The 25,400-nt window shown below is 41.8% G+C and overlaps 1 protein-coding gene and 1 pseudogene across 3 annotated transcripts in view; one reads left to right on the top strand and one right to left on the bottom strand.

The window, feature by feature from the left end:
• LOC311133232 (exportin-2) overlaps positions 1 to 1,721 on the top strand; it is a 33,825-nt gene extending 32,104 nt beyond the window's left edge. For both annotated transcript variants that reach the window (XM_084166718.1, XM_084166719.1), the window contains one exon: positions 697 to 1,721. In XM_084166718.1, the coding sequence (XP_084022844.1) occupies positions 697 to 786 (90 nt within the window). In that variant the 3' untranslated portion in view covers positions 787 to 1,721. The remainder of the gene's footprint in view (positions 1 to 696) is intronic.
• Positions 1,722 to 2,555: 834 nt separating this feature from the next.
• On the bottom strand, positions 2,556 to 8,011 carry LOC311134019 (retinol dehydrogenase 10-like; annotated as a pseudogene). The gene is made up of 4 exons: positions 7,913 to 8,011; positions 3,193 to 3,331; positions 2,784 to 2,912; positions 2,556 to 2,678 (listed from the first exon to the last, which is right to left on the bottom strand). The product of its transcript is annotated as a retinol dehydrogenase 10-like (transcript).
• Positions 8,012 to 25,400: the final 17,389 nt, after the last annotated feature.

The following is a 25,400-nucleotide window of genomic DNA, read 5'->3' as shown; positions in this document are numbered from 1 at the left end:
CAACAGTAAATCATCCTGAGACCATTCATGTGTGGGGTTGCTTCTCAGCCAAGGGAGTGGGCTCACTCACAATTTTGCCTAAGAACACAGCCATGCATAAAGAATGGTAACAACACATCCTCCGATAGCAACTTCTCCCAACCATCCAAGAACAGTTTGGTGACGACCAATGCCTTTTCCAGCATGCTGGAGCACCTTGCCATAAGGCAAAAGTGATAACTAAGTGGCTCGGGGAACAAAACATTGACAATTTGGGTCCATGGCCAGGAAACTCCCCAGACCTTAATCCCATTGAGAACTTGTGGCCGATCCTCAAGACGCGGCTGGACAAACAAAAACCCACAAATTCTGACAAACTCCAAGCATTGATTATGCAAGAATGGGCTGCCATCAGTCAGGATGTGGCCCAGAAGTTAATTGACAGCATGCCAGGGCGAATTGCAGAGGTCTTGAAAAAGAAGGGTCAACACTGCAAATATTGACTCTTTGCATAAATGTAATGTAATTGTCAATAAAAGCCTTTGACACTTATGGAATGCTTGTTATTATACTTCAGTATACCATAGTAACATCTGACAAAAATATCTCATAATACTGAAGCAGCGAACTTTGTGAAGACCAATACTTGTGTCATTCTCAAAACTTTTGACCACGACTGTAGATGAGTGAATCTCTCCTGTTCTCCCCCCATGGCAGGTCCCCTCTATGTTGAGCACCAGCCTGAACGCTGAGGCCCTCCAGTACCTGCAGGGTTACCTCCAGGCTGCCTCTGTACAGCTGGTGTGAAATGGACACAGCAGCTTCCGCACTGACGTGTAATGGAGACAATGCCACTGCACAATGACTGGGCACTATCTGTCGCCCGTGGGCCACACCAGGACTGGGACAGACTCACCAGGACTGAATGGACAGAAGACTGACCGATTTACTTTACTCATGATGGATACTTGGACAATGGGTCTAAATTTATCTATGAATTGGGATTTTTACGGGTTTTTAAATGGAGTGTTAAAAGAAATGGAATACATTACCATTAAAGAGCACCTCAGAATATTTTTGGGGATGTGGTTGTTTGGCTCCGTCAGTCCCTAATTGGCTTGCTGTGCGGTAATGGCAAGTTAAGCAAGGCTGGCATCACCAACACTCAGCTTTGTGAATATAATGCTTTGATATGACTAATGTTTCTGCTTGTTTGTCGATTGTCATTTATAACAATGACCGGTCATTGCCATTGATAGTGTTCTAGTATTGACAACCCACTCTGGAGTTAACTGCCTGAATTGGACTTCATGGCTGTTTGCAGAATCAAATGGGAAATGTTTTTCTTTGTCCATGTTTTTCAATAGTTGTATTACCTTTGTTTTTACTGTTATGGAGGACTGTAGTGGTCATGGCCCCAAAACATAATGCTTAAAGGGATACTTAGGGATTTTGGCAATGATTTGATCTATTTCCCCGGAGTCCGATGAACGAGTGGATACCATTTGTACATCTCTGTGTCCAGTATGAAGGAAGTTAGAGGTAGTTTCGCAAGCCAATGCTAACTAGCCTTAGCGCAATGACAGGAAGTCAATGGGTAGATACCCATAGACTTACTCTGGGGAAGTAGAGCAATGGCCTCATTTACAAAATCCCGAAGTATCCCTTTAATATTTTTCTCTTCATGTAGCTACTCATAGCATTGTCTCTTTTGATGTGAATAAAGAGGCACTTGTATAAAACCTGAGCTGTTTTGCGCTTTCAGTGACAACTCCTGTCAATATGTGACTAAGTCAAAACTGAGTCTTATGAACTGTCTGCTTTAGAGGGATGACTGAAAAGCCTGTTGCATGATTCCCAGTCGAAACGGTTAAATGTTTTAAGCAAGTCTAAGTTCGGTAGTCGAAGTCTACGCCCCTTCGTCTGCGATTGGTGAACAGTACTACTCCTAGTAGGAATCGGAACTATGGACGGGATTCTTCAATGAAGTGTTTGTCATTCATTTACATTTTTTACATTTTAGTCATTTAGCAGACTCTCTTATCCAGAGCGACTTACAGTTAGTGAGTGCATACATTTTCATACTGGCCCCCCCGTGGGAAAATAACCCACAACCCTGGCGTTGCAAGCGCCATGCTCTACCAACTGAGCTATAGGGGACGAGAGAGTACTAGTTTTCATGCAAAAAAATTTTAACTTGAGAAATACTGCACCTCTCCTAGTATGCGGGTGCCTTAACTCAGCCCTGTGCTGCCTCTTGAATAGATGTTGCACTCTCAAATGATACAAATCCCACATATGCACATTTACTTAATTTACATGAAGACATGTTGATGAAGCAGATTGTTATCCTAACAAACTTGCATTATGCAAAATTTTAAAAATAACCCTCTTATCTAAAATATATTGTCAAATCTTCATAACAGGTTATCAAAAAGTGATTACAGCTGCTATAATACACTTTCTCTCCCTTCAGATATCCTGTCGCGCTGTAGTAAGATTGTCTCAACTGACCCTTTAATGTGCAGATGGTGTTGGTATTTGGTGACAACCCATTTGGGCAGGAAGGATTGGTCCTATAAGGATTTCGCATGGCCGTTGGTGGCAGTCTTCTGCTCCATGGTTTTGATGAAGGGCAGCATCCACTATCACCTCCCATGAAGCAGTACCTCGCAATGTTGGCCTCCCAAGGCAGCAGTCTACAGACAAATATGACGGGGTACTTACTTCCTTCCGTCAAGGAAACATATTACATGAGTTTCTTTAGTTTTGGTCTCCATCTCCTTGAATAATTAGATACTTACGCTCGCGTAATAAAGGGTATGTACATAAGGCATGGTATGCAGATCAAATGCTGGTCCTTAAGGATGACAGCCATGGCAGTCTGCACTGTACTGAGGATGCGGGGGGGAATCAGACCATGCAGCTCTTTCCTGTAGAGCACGTGTCAAACTCATTCCACGGAGGGCCGAGTGTCTGCGGGTTTTTGCTCCACCCTTGTATTGATTGATGAATGTATGTCCCTAAATAGTAAGGAACTCCCCTCACCTGGTTGTCTAGGTCTTAATTGAAAGGAAAAAACTAAAACCCTCTGTGGAATGACTTTGGCACCCCTGCTGTAGACGGTGCCAGAGAGAGATGCAGTAGGTCAGGTTCAACGGCACAGTTCATGGCATCATTGTGAAAACTAGATTGCTAACAAGGCTGTCTTACCTGATTTTGTAGCCAGCGAACATGTCAATGTCTACAATGTAAGGACAGACCAGTGTGGTTTTGATGCCTCTTCTGCCAGCAACTTGTGGGTTAATGACTCATGGAACCCCACTGCCCCAAGTTTACTGGCACGGTAGTCCTGCGAGGTGAAGAGGAGAATGTGTTGCATAGGGTTTGTTCCTCTATGGCAGTGGTCACCAACCTTTTTCTGAGTCCATCACTTCGTAGTCAAAAAGCAAGCCGAGAGTTGCCGCTTAGATTTTCTTTAAACGTGACTTAAAAAATGTAACATTAACCTAATAAAAATAGTTCTGTAAGAATGAGGTTTGTGCAGTAGGCCTAATACATTATCACAGCAAATTGGCTACATGCCTGGCCTGACTATTGTTATTCTCAAACCATTTTATATTTCAAAACTAGCTGTGATTACAAAATAGATCAGTTGGTGTAGCACTTGTGAGGCACAGCTGAGCATAAATTGAAATAATTTGCAAATAATTTGCTTTTTTATTTTACTGGACTGATGGTACTGTACCTGCATCTGATGGTAATGGTGCTTTCAAGACAACTGGGAACTCGGGCCTACTTGGTGTGTGTGAACTGCTGACTGCTCATAATTTGCACATAGTTGTTGACACATTAACCAGGATCAAGGGGCAGGGCAATTTGTGACTTGTTTTGGCAATCAGTGGTTGTATTGGAGGGGGAGTGGTTTATTCTCTTTTCTGTGTGCTTCAATCTATAGCTAGAGGACTCCTGATATCTCCAGGAGTGATGAGTATACATTTTTGGCTTTATCTGTTGTGGTCTAGTACTGTCTTTTTGCTAGCTAGGGCCATCTACTTTAAGTACTGCCTGTATTCTCAGTGGCCTACTTGTTGTGTGAACTGATGACTGCTCATCATCTGAAGATAGTTGTTGACACATCAACCAGGATCAAGGGGCAGGGAAATTTGTGACTTGTTTTGGTAATCAGTGGCTGTATTGGAGGGGGAGTGGTTTCACTTCTCCTAGGCAATCAGCAATTAGTACAGGGAGGTGTGCTCTCCACCTCTGCTAGGCAATTAGAAATTAGTGTTAGTTCATCAGTCTCCCCTGGTTTCTCAGTGGCAGCTGTAAGTGGCGTTCGTGTCAGTGGTGGTTTTGTCGCAAAACTAAGACCGTCACCGAAACAAAGACTGTTCTACTGAGTTGTTCTGCAGAGTTGTTCTTGGAAGGAAAGAGAGGAAGGCTCCACACCACACTCTCACTTAAGTATCTTACCTAGTTATTGACAGATTATCTAATGCAGCTTTGTCAACTATGTGTGTGTTTTCTATACCTGTTCGCACCTTTCCCTGTAGGCCAGGGCTGGCCAACCCTCTTCCTGGAGATCTACTGTCCTGTGGGTTTTCAGTCCAACCTTTAATTTAACACACCTGATTCTACTTATTAGCTGCTCAACCAGACCTTAACTAGCTGAATCAGATATGCTAAATTAGGGTTGTACTGAACCTACAGGACAGTAGATCTCCAAGAAGAGGGTTGGACACCCTGCTGTAGGCTTTACAGACGCTCCCCAATTCTTGGCTGCAACCCTTCTAATTTAGTGTACCCTGCAAGCACAAACCATGTGGAATTCTGGGTCTCTGTCAGCGTTTGGAACTGCCGATCTGCGGTCAAGAACGCCAACTTTTTGGCCCTGACGAGACATGGATCACCCCAGAGAACACTGCTAATCCAGCTGCTCTTTCTTCATCTGACTATGTTTTCTCTCATAGTCCGAGAGCATCTGGTTGTCGTGGTGGTGGCACAGATCTACTCATTTCTCCTAAATAGAGATTTCCTATTTTCTACCCCTCTCACCTGTCAATCTCGTTTGAATTCTATGCTGTCACTTGTCCACTCAAGCTTAGCAATGTTATCATCTATCGCCCACCAGTTGCCCTTGGGGAGTTCCTCAATGAGCTTGATACCTTGATAAGCTCATTTCCTGACGATGGCTCACTGCTCTTCTTGCTTGGCGACATCAACCTCCCGACATCTGCCTTCGATTAATTTCTTTCCAACTCTCTTTCCCCTCCTTGCCTCTTTTGACCTAACCCTTTCTCAAGCCCCTCCAACTCATAAATAAGGCAGGCAATACGCTTGACCTCATCTTTACTAGAGGCTGCTCACCTACTAGACCTGCGCAGGGTCTGAGGCACTGTGTCCGATATTACTGTCACCCTCCCAGTACCTGTTGTCACTGAAACATACCCACTGGACTGGCCATATTCCAAGGGCGCTGCTCTGTAAGACAATACATTTTTGTATGGATCAGTCCCACTGTGTGCTGCCTTTTTTTTAAAGTCTCTTCACGATTTGCACACCTTTCCAGCCTTTCCGTTACTTTTAGGATATAGCGGACGAGAGGTTATATGTCTGAACTCTGCAAACATCTTAAAAAGAGTGCAATTTCAGGGTAATTTGACAAGTAGTCGATAGTCAACAAATAGTCCTTACCATTGCAGTGAAACAAGTTGACTCCAACCTTCTCCCAGGCTGTGGTGGGTACCTCTCCCATAACCATGGGCTCCTTGGACTGTATAAGGAAATTTGAGACTTGTCACAATTTCCCACCATTTGCTCAATGTCAGAATTTATATTTGGCCAGTGAAGGGACTCTCTGGCCCTTCTCTTACATTTCCCAGCTCCCAGATGTCCTTCAATGCGTCAAGAGATGCTACAGAGAGTGCATGAAGTAGGTATCACCATTCTATTAGTCTTCAACAGCACACTGTTGTCCACATTCCCATCCAGGCTCAAAGCCTCTGGTGGCTTGATAACATCCATTGCACTTCCATAAACATTCATAGAAAAAACACGATTTCCACTCCTGGTACCATGTATTACTTTGTTGGTTACAGCGCGCAAAGACGCCCATCACTATCAATCATAGTTAGCAAGTTTTTAATGGTATTCTGCCATTGCCACACATATAGCACAGGTGTCGTAAAAGAATGGCGTAAACTATCACTCAAAACCACATCAATACACTGGAAAAAAAGTTTGTCGACATCCGCTACTCATTCACTCAGCCTATTGAGTCCATTGGTCTCACTCACACAGAACTACCCTCTACGCCTTGACCTCTTTATCCCCTCTCTCTTCAGATGACATCCTGCGACTAGTGAGGTCTGGCCTCCCGACAACCTGCCCACTCGACCCCATCCCCTCCTCCAGACCATCTCTGGAGACCTCACTTCCCTCATCAACTCATCCCTAACCACTGGCTGTGTCCCCTCTGACTTGAAAATGGCCTGAGTTACTCCCCTCCTCAAGAAACCAACACGACTCATCTGACATCAAACTATAGACTTGTATCCCTTCTTTCTTTTCTTTCCAAAACACTTGAGCGTGCTGTCTCTGATCAACTTTCTCGTTATCTCTCTCAGAATGATCTTCTTGACCCTAACCAGTCAGGCTTCAAGACAGGTCACTCAACTGAGACCGCTCTTCTCTGTGTCACGGAGGCTCTCAGCACTGCCAAAGCTGACTGACTCCTCTGTTCTCATCCTCATAGACCTATCCGCTGCCTTCAACAACGTGAACCATCAGATCCTCCTTTCCACCCTCTCAGGGCTGGGCAGCGCAGGCTATGCACACTCTTGGATTGCTCTTCCTCCCAGGGAAGGCCTGCCCGCTCAAAGACCACTCCATCACGGTTGACAACTCCACAGTGTCGCCCTCCCAGAGTGCAAAGAACCTTGGCATGACCCTGGATAACACCCTGTCGTTCTCTGCAAACATCAAAGCAGTGACCTGCTCCTACAGGTTCGTGCTCTACAACATCCGTAGAGTACGACCCTACCTCACACAGGAAGCGGTGCAGGTCCTAATCCAGGCACTTGTCCTCTCCTATCTGGACTACTGCAACTCGCTCTTGGCTGGGCTTCCTGCTTGTGCCTTCAAACCCCTGCAATTTATCCAGAACGTAGCAGCCCGCCTGGTTTTCAACCTTCCCAAGTTCTCTGTCACCCCGCTCCTCTGCACACTCCACTGTCTTCCAGTCGAAGCTCGAATCCACTACAAGAGCATGGTGCTTACCTACGGAACAGCAAGAGGAACTGCCCCTCCCTACCTTCAGGCTATGCTCAAACCCTACACACCAACCCGAGCACTCCGTTCTGCCACCTCATGTCTCTTGGACGTCTTGGCAGCACCCACTCAGCCCAGTCCAAGCTCTTCTCTGTCCTGGCACCCCAATGGTGGAACCAGCTTCCCCCTGAAGCTAAGACAGCAGAGTCCCTGCCCATCTTCTGAAACATCTGAAACCCTACCTCTTCAAACAATATCTTAGATAATCCTCAACTCCCCCCCAATATAAAAAATAAATAAAACACAGAACCTGCACTTGTGCACAGGGCTTCTGAATCAAGTGCACCTACCAGCAACAGCGCAACACGAAAAAAAAAGGAGCGCAAGCCTTTATCACAGCCTTTATCGTTGGCTTTTAAACAAATGTTTGGTGATCAACTAGGAATGCCTTGAAGATCATCCAGTCGATTGCGAACGTCCGGCAGTTGGTGATCACTGCTCTATAGTGTGGAGCAGCCGAGGGAGATTCTTTCTTCAAAGACATCGACTACATGACAAATTGTGTGATAATTCATTTGATCTGATATGGTGTACATCAACACAACAGATATCCTTTAAATATTTAACCATAAAGAGGAAACCAAGTCCTGTCCAGATTCACTTCTACAGAGGCTGTGCTGAAAAGCCCCAGGGCACTTGCAATGGTCACAATTTGGCCATGGTTCTTAGCTTTCATCTAAGGCAGAAAAGCCTTTGTCATTTGTTGAATGGAGGAGAGAAACAGTAGTCATCAGTGGCATAACCGCCCTAGTTACCTGGAGGAAAATGGGGGAAGGTCATGCTTTTTCCGTTTCAGTCAAGGGGAGAGTTTTTAGATTATTATGATTTATTATTTTATTTTTTAAATCTAGTCCAGGGGAGGGTTATGTAATTGACATTTCTCAGTGTTTTAGCATTAATTGCTTTACAAAAGTTTGGGGTCACTTAGAAATATCCTTGTTTTTGAAAGAAAAGCAATTTTTTTGTCCATTTAAAATAACATCAAATTGATCAGAAATACTGTGTAGACATTGTTAATGTTGTAAATGGCTATTGTAGCTGGAAAAGGCTGATTTAAAAAAAATTGAATATCTACATAGGCGTATGCAGGCCCATTATCAGCAACCGTCAGTCCTGTGTTCCAATGGCACGTTGTGTTTGCTAATCCAAGTTTATCATTTTAAAAGGCTAATTGATAATTAGAAAACGCTTTTGCAATTGTGTTAGCACATATGAAAAATGTTGTGCTGATTTAAAGAAGCAATAAAACTGGCCTTCTTGAGACTAGTTGAGTATCTGGAGCATCAGCAATTGTGGGTTCGATTACAGAATCAAAATGGACAGAAACAAATAACTTTCTTCTGAAACTCGTCAGTCTATTCTTGTTCTGAGAAATGAAGGCTATTCCATGCGAGAATTTGCCAAGAAACTGAAGATCTCGTACAGCTCTGTGTACTACTCCCTTCACAGAACAGCGCAAACTGGCTCCAACCAGAATAGGAAGAGGAGTGGGAGACCCCGGTGCACAACTGAGCAAGAGGACAAATACATTAGTGTCTAGTTTGAGAAACAGACACCTCACAGGTCCTCAACTGGCAGCTTCATTAAATAGTACCCGCAAAACACCAGTCTCAACGTCAACAGTGAAGAGGCGACTCAGACTGGCCAATCAAAAGAAAAGATTAAGATGGGCAAAAGAACACAGACACTGGACAGAGGAAGATTGGGAAAAAAAGTGTTATGGACAGACTAATCGAAGTTTGAGGTGTTCGGATCACAAAGAATAACATTTGTGAGACGCAGACCAAATGAAAAGATGCTGGTGGAGATGGTGGAGGCAATGTGATGGTCTGGGGGTGCTTTGGTGGTGGTAAAGTGGGAGATTTGTACAGGGTAAAAGGGATCTTGAAGAAGGAAGGCTATCACTCGATTTTGCAATGCCATGCCATACCCTGTGGACGGCGCTTGATGGAGCCAATTTCCTCCTACAACAGGACAATGACCCAAAGCACAGCTCCAAACAATGGAAGGACTATTTAGGGAAGAAGCAGTCAGCTGGTATTCTGTCTATAATGGAGTGGCAAGCACAGTCACCGGATCTCAACCCTATTGAGCTGTTGTGGGAGCAGCTTGACTGTATGGTACTTAAGAAGTGCCCATCAAGCCAATCCAACTTGTGGGAGGTGATTCAGGAAGCATGGGGTGAAATCTCTTCAGATTACCTCAACAAATTGACAACTAGAATGCCAAAGGTCTGCAAGGCTGTAATTGCTGCAAATTGTGGATTCTTTGACGAAGCAAAGTTTGAAGGACACAATTATTATTTATATTAAAAATCATTATTTCTAACCTTGTCAATGACTACATTTCCTATGCATTTTGCTATATTTCCTATTCAAACTCATTTCATGTATGTTTTCATGGAAAACAAGGACATTTCTAAGTGACCCCAAACTTTTGAAAGGTAGTGTGTGTATATATAAACACTACCGGTCAAAGGTTTTAAAACACCTACTCATTCAAAGGTTTTTCTTTATTTTTACTATTTTCTACATTGTATAATAGTAGTGAAGACATCAAAACTATTGTGGTATCGAAATAACGATGCAAATTATGCTGTGATGACAAGAAATCCGCTGACACTGTCCTTGATTATAATGGTTTATTACATCAAAGATTTCAGCGTCAATTTACAGACTCCTGCAGACATCTGGAGAACAACTGACCCAATCTCTAATATGTTATATTCTCCCTGTCCTTTGTTTCAACCATGGTATTTATAATATGTAACATAATATGGGTGGTTTTCCTACAGACCAATCCCTGGCCTCCACATAACAGACTCTCCTCTGTTTTAGGGGGCCCCTATAGTAATGCTTTCCAGATGCTTCCGCAAGCTGAGTCAACTTCCTCTAACACACCATTTGCAAACATCAGCAAAGTCATAAACTGTTTAGCTACTACATATTTCCCCCCTTCGAGACTAATTAAGTCTAGAAAACAAAAAGAGTAGGATTATGACATAACAATTTTTCTTATTGAGTCACTTTAGCAATAAACCAAATTTTATGGAGAGTAAACACATTTTTCTATGGAGTGTAAATAAATGTATATGAAATATGAACAAATCTTTATGGAGTGTGAGAGCGAAAAACCTGTCTGGCAGCTTTCTTTCCAAATATCCGTCAATCAATCAAGACAGTAAAATTCTCTCACGGCCCCTCTGCCCCAGGCGACCACCTAAGTACTCCAGATCAATGTATAAATCTTTATCAATGCATTTTAAACAATGATGCAATTGAATACACATGAAAGCCTCAGAAAACAAAATACATACAAAAATGTCCACATTCAGGCTGGTCGACCCATCGGACCCTCCTGTGGATTCTCTCTGTCCCTGCCTAGACCCAATATCCCTAAGCATCCACGAAATAAACAAAAACATCTGAGGTCCCCACATGTACCCAACAACAGAAAATATCATTCTTCAAAAAGTAATACAGGAAGAATATGACACAAATTATGTATTACACATGCAAATATGTCTATATATCATTGCAGACACTGGAATGTAGTCCACTACACTGCATCCCCTCAGCAGTGTCGACTTTTAATGCAACGTCGATGGTGGAATCTGAACATTTCCACACCTTCCTTGTTCCACTTCCTCCAGTCCATTCATATTGTCCATGTTTGAGTATTTGAATCCCCTCTACACATTCCCCCATATGCTTCTGGAAGAAAAGAAAACACCAACCAGTATCTTTTGCAAAACAACACATGCAAATTAAAACATCAATATCAACAATAATATAAAAATGATATCAACAATAATATAAAAATGATATATAAAATGAATCACATTCCATTTCCCCCCTTTGATTCATAAGAAAATACTAAATATCACAATAATATGTAAAGATGTGAAAAATGATCTGATATTCAAAATGGATATCTATCCATCAATACTCCATCCAGTCCCACTTGTTTATCTCCATCTAGATCAGTAACAGTTAACAACGGCATCTGAGTGTTGTCTCCAGGCATCACAACTCCAACCCATCTCAATATCATAGCCTTCGCAAAAGTCAATAACAAAGTACAAAAGCAAAACATCACACACAGCGCTACAAGAGCGGCCACTAAAATCTGAACTATCACTGCTCCCACTGGGCCTAACTGATCTTGCAACCAAGCCTTCGCTGACCATCCAGCTCCTTCAGATCTACCAAACGCATCCCTTATATTCTTCAATGCATCTATAACACTTGTGATATTATCGGAACTATCAGGGATCAAAGTATAACGATCATCCCCCGTCAAGTTCATAGCCAAACATAAGCCACCTTGTTTGGCTAAAATATAATCAAGAGCCATGTCATGTTTCAACAGCGTCAGTCTGTGACTTCTTTGAGTATTTGACAGAAGGTTAAACCCTCTTATCGTTTCATTTGCAAAACCCTGCAAAGTATAGGTAATATTATCAATGTGATCTGCCAAAAATGTTACACCATACCATGGAAAAAGTCCAAGTCCACACTTCTCTCCTAGACTTATCCTCCAATGGTAGGATTCCAGACTATGAAATTGCGCCATTTCCCTTTTCACCCTATTTCCAGACCTAGAATCAGATTTATCTGTGTCCGGTGCTTCCCCTCTTTGAATGGTAAAAACCTCATATGGAAGCTTCAACGTCGACATGTAACAACATCCTGTCCATCCATAGGGAAAGAATATATATGCTTTATCACCACAAACCCACCAAATATCTCAAATTCCCAATAGTCACATTGCCAGGCAAAAGCTGATCTTTCACCATCAAAGTCCTGCTCTTCTTACTAAATGGAACATAAAAAGTTACATTATATTTCTCATTACTAACCTTACGTTCATGCTTACCCAAAGTCATCATATAAACATCACAATCTGATATTCCCATAAACATACCCGGTCCATCATATGTTTTATTTGAACAAAAACAGCTTTTAGCCCTCACGGGTTTCACCTCCAATGCTTCAGGAATCGCTGTTAACTGATTTTCCTTCCGATCTAACAAATTCACATAGGGTAATTCATTTAACCAAGAACACTTAAACCTAGGCCTAAACAAATGCTTCGACAACGACATCATTATATCTGTTAATGATTGTTGCTGATACAACAGCCATGATAAAGCATAAGATTGACACGTACTTGATAGAGGTTGAGCCACCGTCTCTAAGATTGAACCCCATGTGCCTGGTGCTGGAATTCTCAACAGACATGGACCCTCAAGATTCCTCACTGATCTTACAGAATGAGTTAACTGCTGGAACCATACATTCCTACCTGCCCATCCATCTTTAATTTGCAAAACAGAAGAATCAAATCCATATGCCTTCCATTTAGTTTCTCTCTTCCCTAACGAGCGGTATTGATCAGATATATCTTCTGGCGTTCCATCAAAATTAAAGAACTCATCCTTTACCTCCAGGATAGTATTCTGCACTATTTCAGATGAATCTACATCATTCTCTACTACCATCTGCTCTCCTATTTCAACACTATCCTTACTACCATTCACAGCACTCTCCATCCGTATCATAAACTTCTGAGTCACTCTTACTACATCCTTTTAGTTTCAGAAAAGTTGTTGTTGGTGTCTGTCACATTTCCGAAATTTGTTATCGCCGTCATAACATTAATCTCTTTCAAAGTTACTGTTAAAATAGTTGCTTTAGTTGATGTATTAACACTCTTAATTATGTCCAGTGGGAAAGTGACAGATGTCCTCTGTGTATTATTTACTGTTGGAGTGGCAACTGTAATATACTGCTCCTGAACTCCTTTGGTGACTGTGGAAACTTCAACAGACTTTAAATCTTCCATCATAAGCGTCACCTTACGAGTTACATAGCCTTTTAACCAATAATTCTTAACCGGAACAAATTTTAACGCTGGCTCTAAATAAGTACACATATTCTCCCTGATCTTCCCATGTAACATTACGCAAAATAAGTGAGCAATCATTCATAACCCTCTTCCACTTCATATCGTTGTACAAAATATACTTCCTTTGACTAGATGAAACAGCTTCTACTTCTGGTCCTGATAACAACACTTCTTCTCCATAATTATCTCTCCACGTGGGAGGAATATCACCACCCCCACTCCATCTCTCACATCTACAAGGAAGATGAGCTGTACCACCCATCCTAACCCTAATGACAGTCTTTTCTTCTAAAATTGGTGTTGGAGCGATTTTCTGAGGCGCCATTGTAATCAAATGTGATACATTTATAGCTTTAATATATGTCAATGTTGAAAGAGTTGATTTGCTTCTCACTGTTGTTGTATTAGGCTGAAGTGTTGATGTCATTGTTGTTGATTCATCTATTTTCCCTACAGCTTGGAACTCTTTACTTGTATTTCCATCTAGTCTCACTACATTAACTCTCAGTCCCAACTCTAATCCCTCACTTTCAAACTGTGGATTATAAAAAATACATGTATAATCACCTTGATCCTCCTGCTGGGAATTGTACACATAGAGACTGCAATCACCCTCAATCTTCAGTCTTCTCTTATCATTCAGCAACGCATACTTTCTCAATGCAACTGCTCCTAACAGATCTAAACTCCTGCCATAGCTATCTTCCCACTGAACTCTAAATTTCCCTTCACCACTGTTCTCTCTCGTGCACTGACATGGAAGCTGAGCAGACTTTCCTAGAGTTACTTCAACCCTAGTTTTCATAACGTTTTGGTCTGACCTTTCTCCTAACTGGTCTGGGCCTACTTTGTCTAACCGAATCACCAGCTTCTCCTGTAACAGAGTTGCCTTTGGTGATCTCCGCTGTTTCACATTCCACTGAAATATTCCCTGTTGTTTCTGGGACGTACTGAAAATCAATGTCCCCAAATCTCCTTTCCTTTCCATCCATTGCAGAGTCATCTCTGGCATCATCAGAAGTGTAAACATTATCATCAACGTTGTCCACAACATGGACAATCTCTCCTTCTGGGTTTTCACTCTGGATATTGTCATGCATCCCTCCTTCTGCCTGTTCTCCCCTATCTTCATCCTGCTCTCTTGAGCCTTCAACATCCTGTCTCTCTGCGCGTGGCACCTCTTCTCCAGGCGCTTTAACACATTGTGACAAATGATACCACGTTGGAGACCCTTTAACCTGGACAGCTGTTCCAGTACTACGAACAACTTCAAATGGTCCTTCACGACGTTCGTTATACCACTTCCTTCTAAATACCTTCACGAACACCTTGTCCCCAGGTTGCACTGTACTCCTTTTTTGCTCATCAAGCTTCTCCTGCACCTCTTCTTTTCTTTGCCTGTCAGAAACATATGTGGACAACTTTTTATGAAAATTGGCCATATATGTAACGTACGCTCTCATTTCATCTTCCAAAAGAGCCAAGCTTGGACCCTTTCCGCTTGTTCGCAAACAAGGCGTAGGCATCCTTCTTCCTGTGACCAGTTCATGGGGTGTCATACGTAGATCACGCAACTCACTTGAGCGACACACCATTAATGCTAAAGGAAGCGCCGCTATCCAGTTTAGACCCGTATGCTGACAAATTTTGACAATGCGATTTTTCAAGACTCCGTTCATTTTTTTCACAAATCCCTTGACTTTGTGGGTGATAAACTGCTCCAAGACGTTGCTTAATTCCCAATTTTTGCAACATCAATTTCACTGATTTATCCACAAATTCCTTCCCATTATCTGAGGATATTCGATCGGGTAGTCCCCACCTGCTTATGACTTCTTTACACAAGAACTTGGCAACCGATTGAGCATCTTTTCGCTTGGTTGGACAGGCCTCCGGCCATCGTGAAAATCTATCTACAACCACCAACATGTATCTTTTCCCATCAACTGGTTTTATCATATCAACAAAGTCGATAACCAACTCACGCATAGGACCTCTCGGTGTAGGAATGTAACCAAGAATAACAGTCACACCCCTGCGAACATAATTTTTCAGACAGATTGTGCACCTGCCTATGACATAGTCAACCTGTTCAAGCAAATATGGTGCCCAAAAACCATACTCCTTTGTGATCTTTCTCCTAACCTCCCCCCTTGCAACACGAGCTAACCCATGTGCTTCCTGAATCATCAGACCTAATAGGTCTAGAGGCGCTACTATCAACCCCTCATGGTTTCTCCAAAGACCAGTAGCATCTTTGACGGCACCTCTGTCTAGCCATAACTGTTTGTCGATCGCGTAGAAGCAGCTTCCTGCATCAAAATCACATCCTTAAGCGTAATTTCTTCTTCCAAGTCCACTCCGTGAGTGACCAGAAAAACTTTTCCCAATTTGTCCGCTCCTGTGACGGCTTTTGCAGCTTCATCAGCAGCTTTGTTCCCTTGTGTGACTTTTGACACATCTGTTTTATGAGCTGCACACTTAGCAATCGCTATCTCTTTAGGCTTCATCATAGCATGCAACAGTTTAATTATTTTTCACATGATGTTGTGTCGGAGAACCATCCGTTTTCTTAAACCCTCGACCTTTCCACACTGCTCCAAACAAATGACTTACACCATGTGCATATGCTGAATCAGTGTATATCGTCACTCGCTTTCCTTCTGCTAACAAACATGCTTCTGTTAGCCCCACAAGTTCAGCAAGTTGTGCAGACGCAGGCTGTGGTATTACTTCAGCCTTTTCAACAACAAATCCAGTTCCTTGGGCTTTAACTACTGCGTAGCCAGCACACAATTTATCTCCCACACGATAACAAGACCCATCAGTCCAATACTCCAGGTCTGCCTCACGTAATGGAAAGGCTTGCAAATCTGATCTAAGCCTCAAGTATTTCTCTGCTTCTTGGACACAATCACATGGCTCACCATCCTCTGAAGTTGGCAAATTCTCGGCTGGATTCACCGTATCACACCTCACTAGGGTGACATCTTCCTGCTCTAAGAGCCTATGATTGACTATGCCTAGGCTCAGAGACTATGTATATTTCCCATAGTTCAGAAGATTTCTGAGACTATGATGGGTAAGAATTGTTACTGGGTAACCCATCGTAACAGATGATGCTTTGTCATACATTGAATATACTCCCACCATTGCTCTGTAGCACAGTGGTAGCCCTAGTTCTACTTCTGAATAGGCAGTAGAGTAGTAGGAAATAGGCTGAGGATTCGTCCCTGTGCCTGTCGGCTGACAAAGAACTGCACATGCATATCTACCTCCAGTAGAAGTAGACACATATAGCAAGAAATTCTTAGAGTAGTCTGGTAGTGTGAGTGCAGGTGCCTCCTGCAACCTCTGTTTGATCGTTTCAAATGCCACATGGCCTTCCTGTGTCCAGGAAAGATTGCTATGGAGTTGACCATTTCCAGTATCCTTAACCATAGCTCTCAAAGGTCCCGTCAAACTAGTATAGCTCTCAACCCAAGCTGAAGAATAACCAGCAATACCAAGAAATGTCATCATCTCTCTGACAGTTCTAGGCTTCGGAGCCTTACGAATAGCTTCCAATTGACTGTCCGAAATGCTTATATGTCCATGCGTTATATTCTGACCCAAATAAACAACCTTCTCCTGGCAATATTGCAACTTTTTCTGTGAAACCTTATGCCCCTTTTCTGCCAATACCTGTAGCAATTTAATTGAGTCTCTATGACATGTTTCCTTATTCTGTGAGCAGATAATTATATCATCTACGTACTGAATGACAGTGCTTTGCAATATCTGATCTATCCCTACCAAATCATCCTTCAGTACTTTATTGAAAATGTGGGGGCTATGCTTGTACCCCTGTGGCAAACGACTGTACTCATAGAACTGTCCCTTATATGTGAACCCAAATAAACCCTGACTTTCTACACTAAGTGGAACACTAACAAATGCACCACATAAGTCTAACACCGTAAAATGTGTCGCATCAGGAGGAATTTGGGCTAACAAGGTATGCAGGTCTGGCACTTCTGCTGGAAAGTCAATCACTACCTCATTCACTGCTCTCAAATCATGAACCACATGATAAATTTCATCTGGTTTTTTCACAGGCAACAAAGGTGTGTTACTCTGAGGATTTTTTGTTGTCCTTAAAACACCTGCTTTCGAAAGTCCTTCAATTTGTGGTTCGATCCCTTGGATTGCTTCATCTTTCAATGGATACTGATTCTTCCAAGTAGGTCTGGCTCCTGGTCGAAGTTAAACTTTCACCGGTTGGGCTGATTTCACAAGTCCAATATCGGTACTGTGTTGAGACCACAAACATTCTGGAACTTGTTGCAACATCTCCTCTTTCATAGGGTCTGAATCCATCTTCGCACTGCAAATAGATTCATGTGTCATCCGTACAGCTTGTGGCTCTCCTTGTCCTTGAGCCGAAATCATTATTTTGAGAAATCGCTGATCTTCACTCCTCCAAATCGCCAAATTCTCTTTAATCGGTACGAAAACAGCTTTCTCTGCTTCTGTCATCGTTTCTCCTATTTGCTTCTGCTCATAGCCTTCAGAAACCAACAAGGTCACATGTGGCACACTCTTCTCAATCTCAAATTCTTTATCCAGATAATCATCTGTGTTTATCTTCATAGCTGCTCCTTGTGGTCCTAAAATTATGCAACATGAGCTGAGTTGAACTTTCTTTGGTTGATGACTCAACCATTCCTCTGAGTTCGATTGGGAAGCATTCTTGAAATACTTGAGCGTACAATGAAATGGATATTCCGGAAGCCTCGCATCTGGCATATTTGCCACAATAAATTTCTCCCATATCTTAGCCTGCTTCAAAAAATCTTCACTGAGATTTCCAATCCAGAATACTGAAGAAGAATCCATCTCTGTCGTCATCAACAATTGGTAAAACTTTTCCTTTGGCACTTCTACCAGACAGCCGTCTGGTGTACATTTTATTGTACAGTTCAATTTACACAATGCATCTCTTCCCAACAATGCAATAGGTGTATGTTCTCATACCAGTATGGGTATTGTAATTTTCTGATTTTCATAGCAGAGCTCAATTGGTTCCGTAAGAGGAATCAGCTGTTTCACTCCCTCAAATCCGACTGTCCTAATTAGTTGATTGGACATAGGGAGATGTGTAGCATCTTCAGGCCGAACACAGGTAAAAGCAGCTCCGCTATCCGCCATCACTTCCAATTGTCGGTTGTTTATTTTCACCTCAATTGTTGGATCTTTTTCCGGTCCTGATGCTACCAGCTGACACCCCCCTTTCGGATCTTCTGGGCACCCCTAGAATCCTTGCTCCGGGCCCCTATAAGGGTTCACCGGTCCTCCAGATGATCTTGACTGGCCCCTGTATCTTCCTCTGAAATTCCCTCTGGTGTTTCCTCCTGGCCCATTACACTCACGGGCAAAGTGACCAACCTGTCCACAATTATAACACACTTCTGAAGATTGCTGGAAGTATGGCTTCAATCTTCCTCCTCTTCCTCTTCCTAAGCCTTCTCGTCCTCTTCCTCTCCAATTCTGTGTCTGTCCAGAAACTGGCTGTGGATATGAAACAACTGTTACCGCTATTGGTGGCTGGTACAATTGCGGTTGGAACTGGTCCGGTTGAAGCTGTGGCAGTGATTGTTGATTTGGTGCACACTGATTCTGCATAACCAAAGCTTGTTTCTTCTCCTTATTCTCCACCAGTTGTATTTGATTGAGTTTTCTGAGAGTTTCTTGGTCCTGTTCTTTCTGGTTGTGTTCCTTTTTCCGGTACAGATCCACTTGATGGGCTATATGATCTGTATAGACACCTTTTGTCATGCTTCCAAGTCCAACCACCTCTGCCAGTTTGCTCCTTACTGGTGAGGGCAGTCCCATCTGCAGTTTAGCTCTCAAAATTGACTGCTCAATTTGACTCACATCTGGATCATTTCCGGTAATATTTCTCCACACTTGATGAACTCTTGACACATAGGCTCTCAGATTTTCTTGTTGTCCTAGTGGGTCAATCAGAATGTTGTCAGGATGCACATTTGTTGGAAACGTATCTTTCAGTGCTCTCCACAGCCGATTTCTACTTGCAGCCAACAATTCAGGATCATTCACCGCAGTCCCCACATATCTATTAAGTCCAGCTCTCTGAAAAATGTCTTCCATATCTGGAATCCCAAGGAGATTAGCCAAAAGTCTCTTAATGTCTCCTATGGCAGACTGTGTTCCCACCGTAATTTCTTCCAATTTTGAAATCCAAGGATATGCTCCATCTTGAAGAGTAGGCAGCTTCTCAAGTATATCTGACATATCGGTATTCTGCAAAGGCTTATACTCCAGGTTCTGTCCTCGAATTATCACTGGCATCATCTTCTTACTTGTGCTCTCTTTCCTTGGCCTCAATGTATACCTCTTCTCCAATTCTTGGGATCCTTTTCTCAGCAGTTTTTTCTTCTGTATCTTCAGCTTCTTGAGTTGTTCTTCCAGTTCTCTTACTTCTTCTAAATTGTTGGCCTTATTCAGGCATGATACGCATCGGTCTATATCTTTTTCTATTTATTCTGTGCTAATCATTGTAGGATAAAATCCTCTTGAATATGAAGCACCTTTTAATCTCAAAATCTTTATCGCTGTCTTCATCTTCACTTTCATCAGAACTTGAATCTCTTGTATTCTTCTTCTTCCAACTTCCATCACCCCTTCTTTCCGCTCTGGCCAACCTCCGTCTGATCACAGGGTCATATCCACCCATGATCTCTTCTGAATCACTCTGATCATCATCATCATAATCATCTTCAAGTTCCATCCTCCTGAACCTCACTCCACCCTTAATTTCCAGACATCTCGTTTTCTTCTTACTTTTGGAGTTTGGATTCATCTTTATGGTCGTTTCTGCTTGTCCTCTCTCTATTATTCGTTCATCTTCATCTCTGATGCAATAATCACCCCCCTGAATGATCACTGGAAGCTGAGGATAGACGTCCTTAAACTCTACTTCTTTCTCGTAAGGTGGGGGTCTTTTTGCTGAATCCGTATGTGAGAAAGGTGTATTGACTTCTGCCATTCGTTTTTCTGTCACCTTCACCTCTTTTGCCATTTTCTCTATACCTCTGCCTCTTATCTTTGGTATCTTTTATCAGTTTTTGTCCTTCATTTTCAAACAGCTTAAGAACACCCAGCTCTCTTTGTCTCTTTTCTTTACGTTGTTCCCTTTTTTTCCCCCTTCTTTTGATCTGCCTTATAAATCGACACAAGCACTTTCATTATGTTGATGACGTCAGGGTTAAGAGTCCCTTCCACTGGCCATGGTTGTTCAATGTAAGGCCAACGTTTATTCCATTTTCCAGATAACCTTGCAATACCATTAACTAGAGGATTACTATTTTCTACTACATCAACAGGAGTAATTACTTTCATAGTTTTGATGTCCTTTTTCCCCATTGTAACAACTCTTTTATATTCCTTTATTGTAAATTACCTGTAAAAAGACCTGTAATCCAGCAACACTACAGCACTCACAAACCAATTGCTTAATAAGCACCCTATTACCTTAATTTTACAGAATAATGTCAGTGCTGGATTTCCAACACAACTCTAATCAAACCAACTCATGCACAAAAAACTCCAATGTGCAATTCTTAATTACATCAATTGATCAGTCTGTTGCCAAGTCCCTGTCAAATTGTCACAACATTAAATATGCTAGGCACACACAATATCCTGTATGGGAAGGTACGTTTTGTGAACTGAACAGTACTGGCCTTGATTGGACTGGATCCGGGGCAGCACACACTGTCGCGTGACGCACTGGTCAGCACCTTCTCTCTCTCTGTCTCCTCCTTCTCGTCTCTCACATCACAGGAGAACAAAGAACACAGACACAAATTTAGTATTTTATACACTCACTGGGTTATTTCAACCATACAATACCCTTTCAGACATACCTATGTTCACATTCGCGCTAAGAAATAAGCAAACCGCTAAACTCAGGAATATTATAAATAGCGCAATAACATTTGTATTTTATTTTTTATCCGTCAACATATCTCTCATTTATAACTTCAATAGATCTCAACCAAATAGTTTCATCGTTAAGCAACAGCCGATTTAACAAACAGAATACTTTATTCGTGTGTAGGTCTCCCCCTCCTTCTCTGTCTGCATGTCACAGCAGCTCAGTGCAGGCAGGGGAGTGGCATATTTGCTCTACGTAACTCTAAACTCATAAAATCCCACGCATGCGCAGTTCATTCACCAATGCGATTTCAGAGTGAAAGGAGCTCTGTCAAGCAGCTCTCCCCAAGCTAAACAACAGAAAGCAGACAGACCAGCTGTAACACAGACAAACAGTAACACTTAACAAAACTCCCAAACCAACACAGAACATAGAACACAAATCCTACTTCGAAGTTTCTTATCTTTACTTATCCTAATCTGCAGATTTATAGTTATTTTCTTATCCATTACAAAACATCTCTATACACTCTTAAAATCCTCCCTGTAGGCTCATAGTCTTTTAACAGTTATTAAACGTTCTCTTTTTATAGAGACTCATAAGATTTTAACCTTAACTTCCTCCCAGGGGGCTCATCGTTTTTTAAAAACAATTATTAACGTTCTCGCTAATGGAGACTCATAAGATTTTAACCTTAACTAACATATTTCCTTACAAAAAACTAAAACCCCTGTTCTCAACCAAAACATATATACGTATATATCTCTAACATAAATCTTATCATAACATGAGTCGACACACAGCTGAAACACAACAGAGACGTCTTTATTTTATTATTATTTATTTTTTCCGCACACACACACAATTCAAGAGGAATGCATCCGTTCCTACGGTCCTATAAAGCATGCTACCGTCGCCCCTTATTTCTCATAGTTCCTTCCTAAATTTCTGCTACCTCGAGTTGCAGATATTCAATGAGAGGTTACTTCGAACAGATACCTTGTCAACTATATGTCGAGGGGTAACATGCAAATGAATGTATCTACCACAAACTCCAGTTCCCAGAACTGACCTTAAAAATCAACCTAGTGAGTTTTCAGGCATTTCGGCTTATCTTAATGATCGCCTCGTTTGAGGGCTTTCGTAGATCAGCGCCATCCTAATTAGTATACATTTTCCTTAGTTCCTGGCCTTATTCCTTCATTCTATTCCTTTTCCCTTTAATTTTATTCAAGCCAAATATCCCTGTGCCCAGTGTTATCAATTCCTATAGACACTCCCCCCTAAATTTAGAAATTCACAGCAAATAACAGCAAAGTGCACACAAGTCTTTTAAACGGTACATCTCCTCAGCGCCCACACCCACACAAGCACACGAACCGACCAGCGCCCAAAATTGTGAGAAATCTCACCTTATGTGCCGGCGTCTTGAGCGGGAGTCACTTCGTAGCTCATGAATGCAACGCTGGAGAGACGCAACACGTCCCAAAGGTCCTCGTCGCCATTCTGTGGTATCGAAATAACAATGCTAATTATGCTGTGATGACAAGAAATCCGCTGACACTGTCCTTGATTATAATGATTTATTACATCAAAGATTTCAGCGTCAATTTACAGACTCCTGCAGACATCTGGAGAACAACTGACCCAATCTTTAATATGTTATATTCTCCCCGTCCTTTGTTTCAACCATGGTATTTATAATATGTAACATAATATGGGTGGTTTTCCTACAGACCAATCCCTGGCCTCCACATAACAGACTCTCCTCTGTTTTAGGGCCCCTATAGTAATGCTTTCCAGATGCTTCCGCAAGCTGAGTCAACTTCCTCTAACACACCATTTGCAAATGACAGCAAAGTCATAAACTGTTTAGATACTACACTATGAAATAACACATTTGGAATCATGTAGTAACCATAAAACTGTTAAACAAATCAATATATTTTATATTTGAGATTCTTCCCTTGATGACAGCTTTACACACATTCTCTCAACCAGCTTCACTTGGAATGCTTTTCCAACAGTCTTGAAGGAGTTCCCACATATGCTGAGAACTTGTTGGCTGCTTATCCTTCACTTTGTGGTCCGACTCATCCCAAACCATCTCAATTTGGTTGAGTTCGGGGGATGGTGGAGGCCAGGTCATCTGATGCAGCAATCCACTACTCACTTTTGTTTCCAGGGGATAGATAAGCTTTAATATTGCAGATAGATTGTAACTTCCATCAATGCAATTGTCTGCATCACTTCCAATCCCCCATATGTTTTTCCCCCAGCAAATACATACATACAAATATATATATACACACACATACACACATACAGTGGGGAGAACAAGTATTTGATACACTGCCGATTTTGCAGGTTTTCCTACTTACAAAGCACGTAGAGGTCTGTAATTTTTATCATAGGTACACTTCAACTGTGAGAGACGGAATCTAAAACAAAAATCCAGAAAATCACATTGTATGATTTTTTAAGTAATTCATTTGCATTTTATTGCATGACATAAGTATTTGATACATCAGAAAAGCAGAACTTAATATTTGGTACAGAAACCTTTGTTTGCAATTACAGAGATCATACGTTTCCTGTAGGTCTTGACCAGGTTTGCAAACACTGCAGCAGGGATTTTGGCCCACTCCAGCTCCGTGATGTCGTCATGGAGGAGTGGAAGAGGACTCCAGTGGCAACCAGTGAAGCTCTGGTGAACCCAATGCCCAAGAGGGTTAAGGCAGTGCTGGAAAATGATGGTGGCCACACAAAATATTGACACTTTGGGCCCAATTTTGACATTTTCACTTAGGGTGTACTCACATTTGTTGCCAGCGGTTTAGCCATTAATGGCTATGTGTTGAGTTATTTTGAGGGGACAGCAAATTTACACTGTTATACAAGCTGTACACACTACTTTACATTGTAGCAAAGTGTCATTTCTTCAGTGTTGTCACATGAAAAGATATACTGAAATATTTACATAAATGTGAGGGGTGTACTCACTTTTGTGAGATACTGTATATATACATACATACATACATACATACATACATACATACATAGAGTTGAAGTCGGATGTTTACATACACCTTATACATTTAAACTCAGTTTTTCACAATTCCTGACATTTAATCCAAGTAAAAAATTCCCTGTCTTAGGTCAGTTAGGATCACCACTTTATTTTAAGAATGTGAAATGTCAGAATAATAGTAGAGAGAATGATTTCTTTCAGCTTTTATTTATTTCATCACAGTGGGTGAGAAGTTTACATACACTCAATTAGTATTTGGTAGCATTGCCTTTAAATTGGTTGACTTGGGTCAAATGTTTCGGGCAGCCTTCCACAAGCTTCCCACAATAAGTTGGGTGAATTTTGGCCCATTCCTCCTGACAGAGCTGGTGTTACTGAGTCAGGTTTGTCAGTATACAGTTTATCAACCACGAGAGCAACACACTTCCCTTTTAATCTATTTTCCTTGAAGATTGGGTACAGAACTTTGCGCCGTTCTGCAATCTCCCTCGGGAGCTGATCATTCATGCCTATTTTGGTGCCAGCAAGTCTTTTACCTAAGCTGTTAACCATTACTTTATCCTTAAAGAAAGCAAATTTGGCAACGATTGGATGCTCATATCTCTGTCTTCTTTGTCCGAAACGGTGTACACGTTCGAGTTGGATTTTATCGACAGGATCGAGTGGGATTTGAAGCGCTGCAAGAAAGAAGTCCTTCACAATTTTTCTTTTTTTCTTTTTCTTGGATACCCGTAAATACTAGATTTTCTCTCATAGATCTAGTCTGTATGTCTAGTAAGGCTTCTCTCAGAAAGTTGTTCTCCTTTTTAAGTTCAGTAACGTCCATTTCTACCCCCTAAAAAAAAAATCTTAGTGACTGTCTGTCACAAGAATTTATATCTCTAATTAATCAAACTTAATGCTCTGAATAATTCCCAGAGGGTGTAAAGCTCTGGTTTAATCATGAATTAAACAAAGGTCCACAACCGGCAAGAATGATCTGTATGTTTAATCATGGAGAGCTCTGCCGCCAAAAAACACATATACAGCTTTTATACCCCTTGACACACAAAGGCACTTTGCTCCGCCCACCTTTAGGAGGCCTTTAACCAGTTTCTCAGTCCCCTTCACCCTGGAATGTTTGTCTCAGCAGTTTCTAATTCACCCCCTCTGTTAGTGTGTTTAAAATGATAACCCTAACACAATTCACACAGTCATCATCAGTAT

Source organism: Coregonus lavaretus (genome assembly GCF_964263955.1).
Source record: "Coregonus lavaretus genome assembly, chromosome: 8".
Taxonomy (NCBI): Eukaryota; Metazoa; Chordata; class Actinopteri; order Salmoniformes; family Salmonidae; genus Coregonus; species Coregonus lavaretus.
Note: the sequence above shows the minus strand (reverse complement) of the source record. Positions and strands in the feature narration are given on the sequence as shown.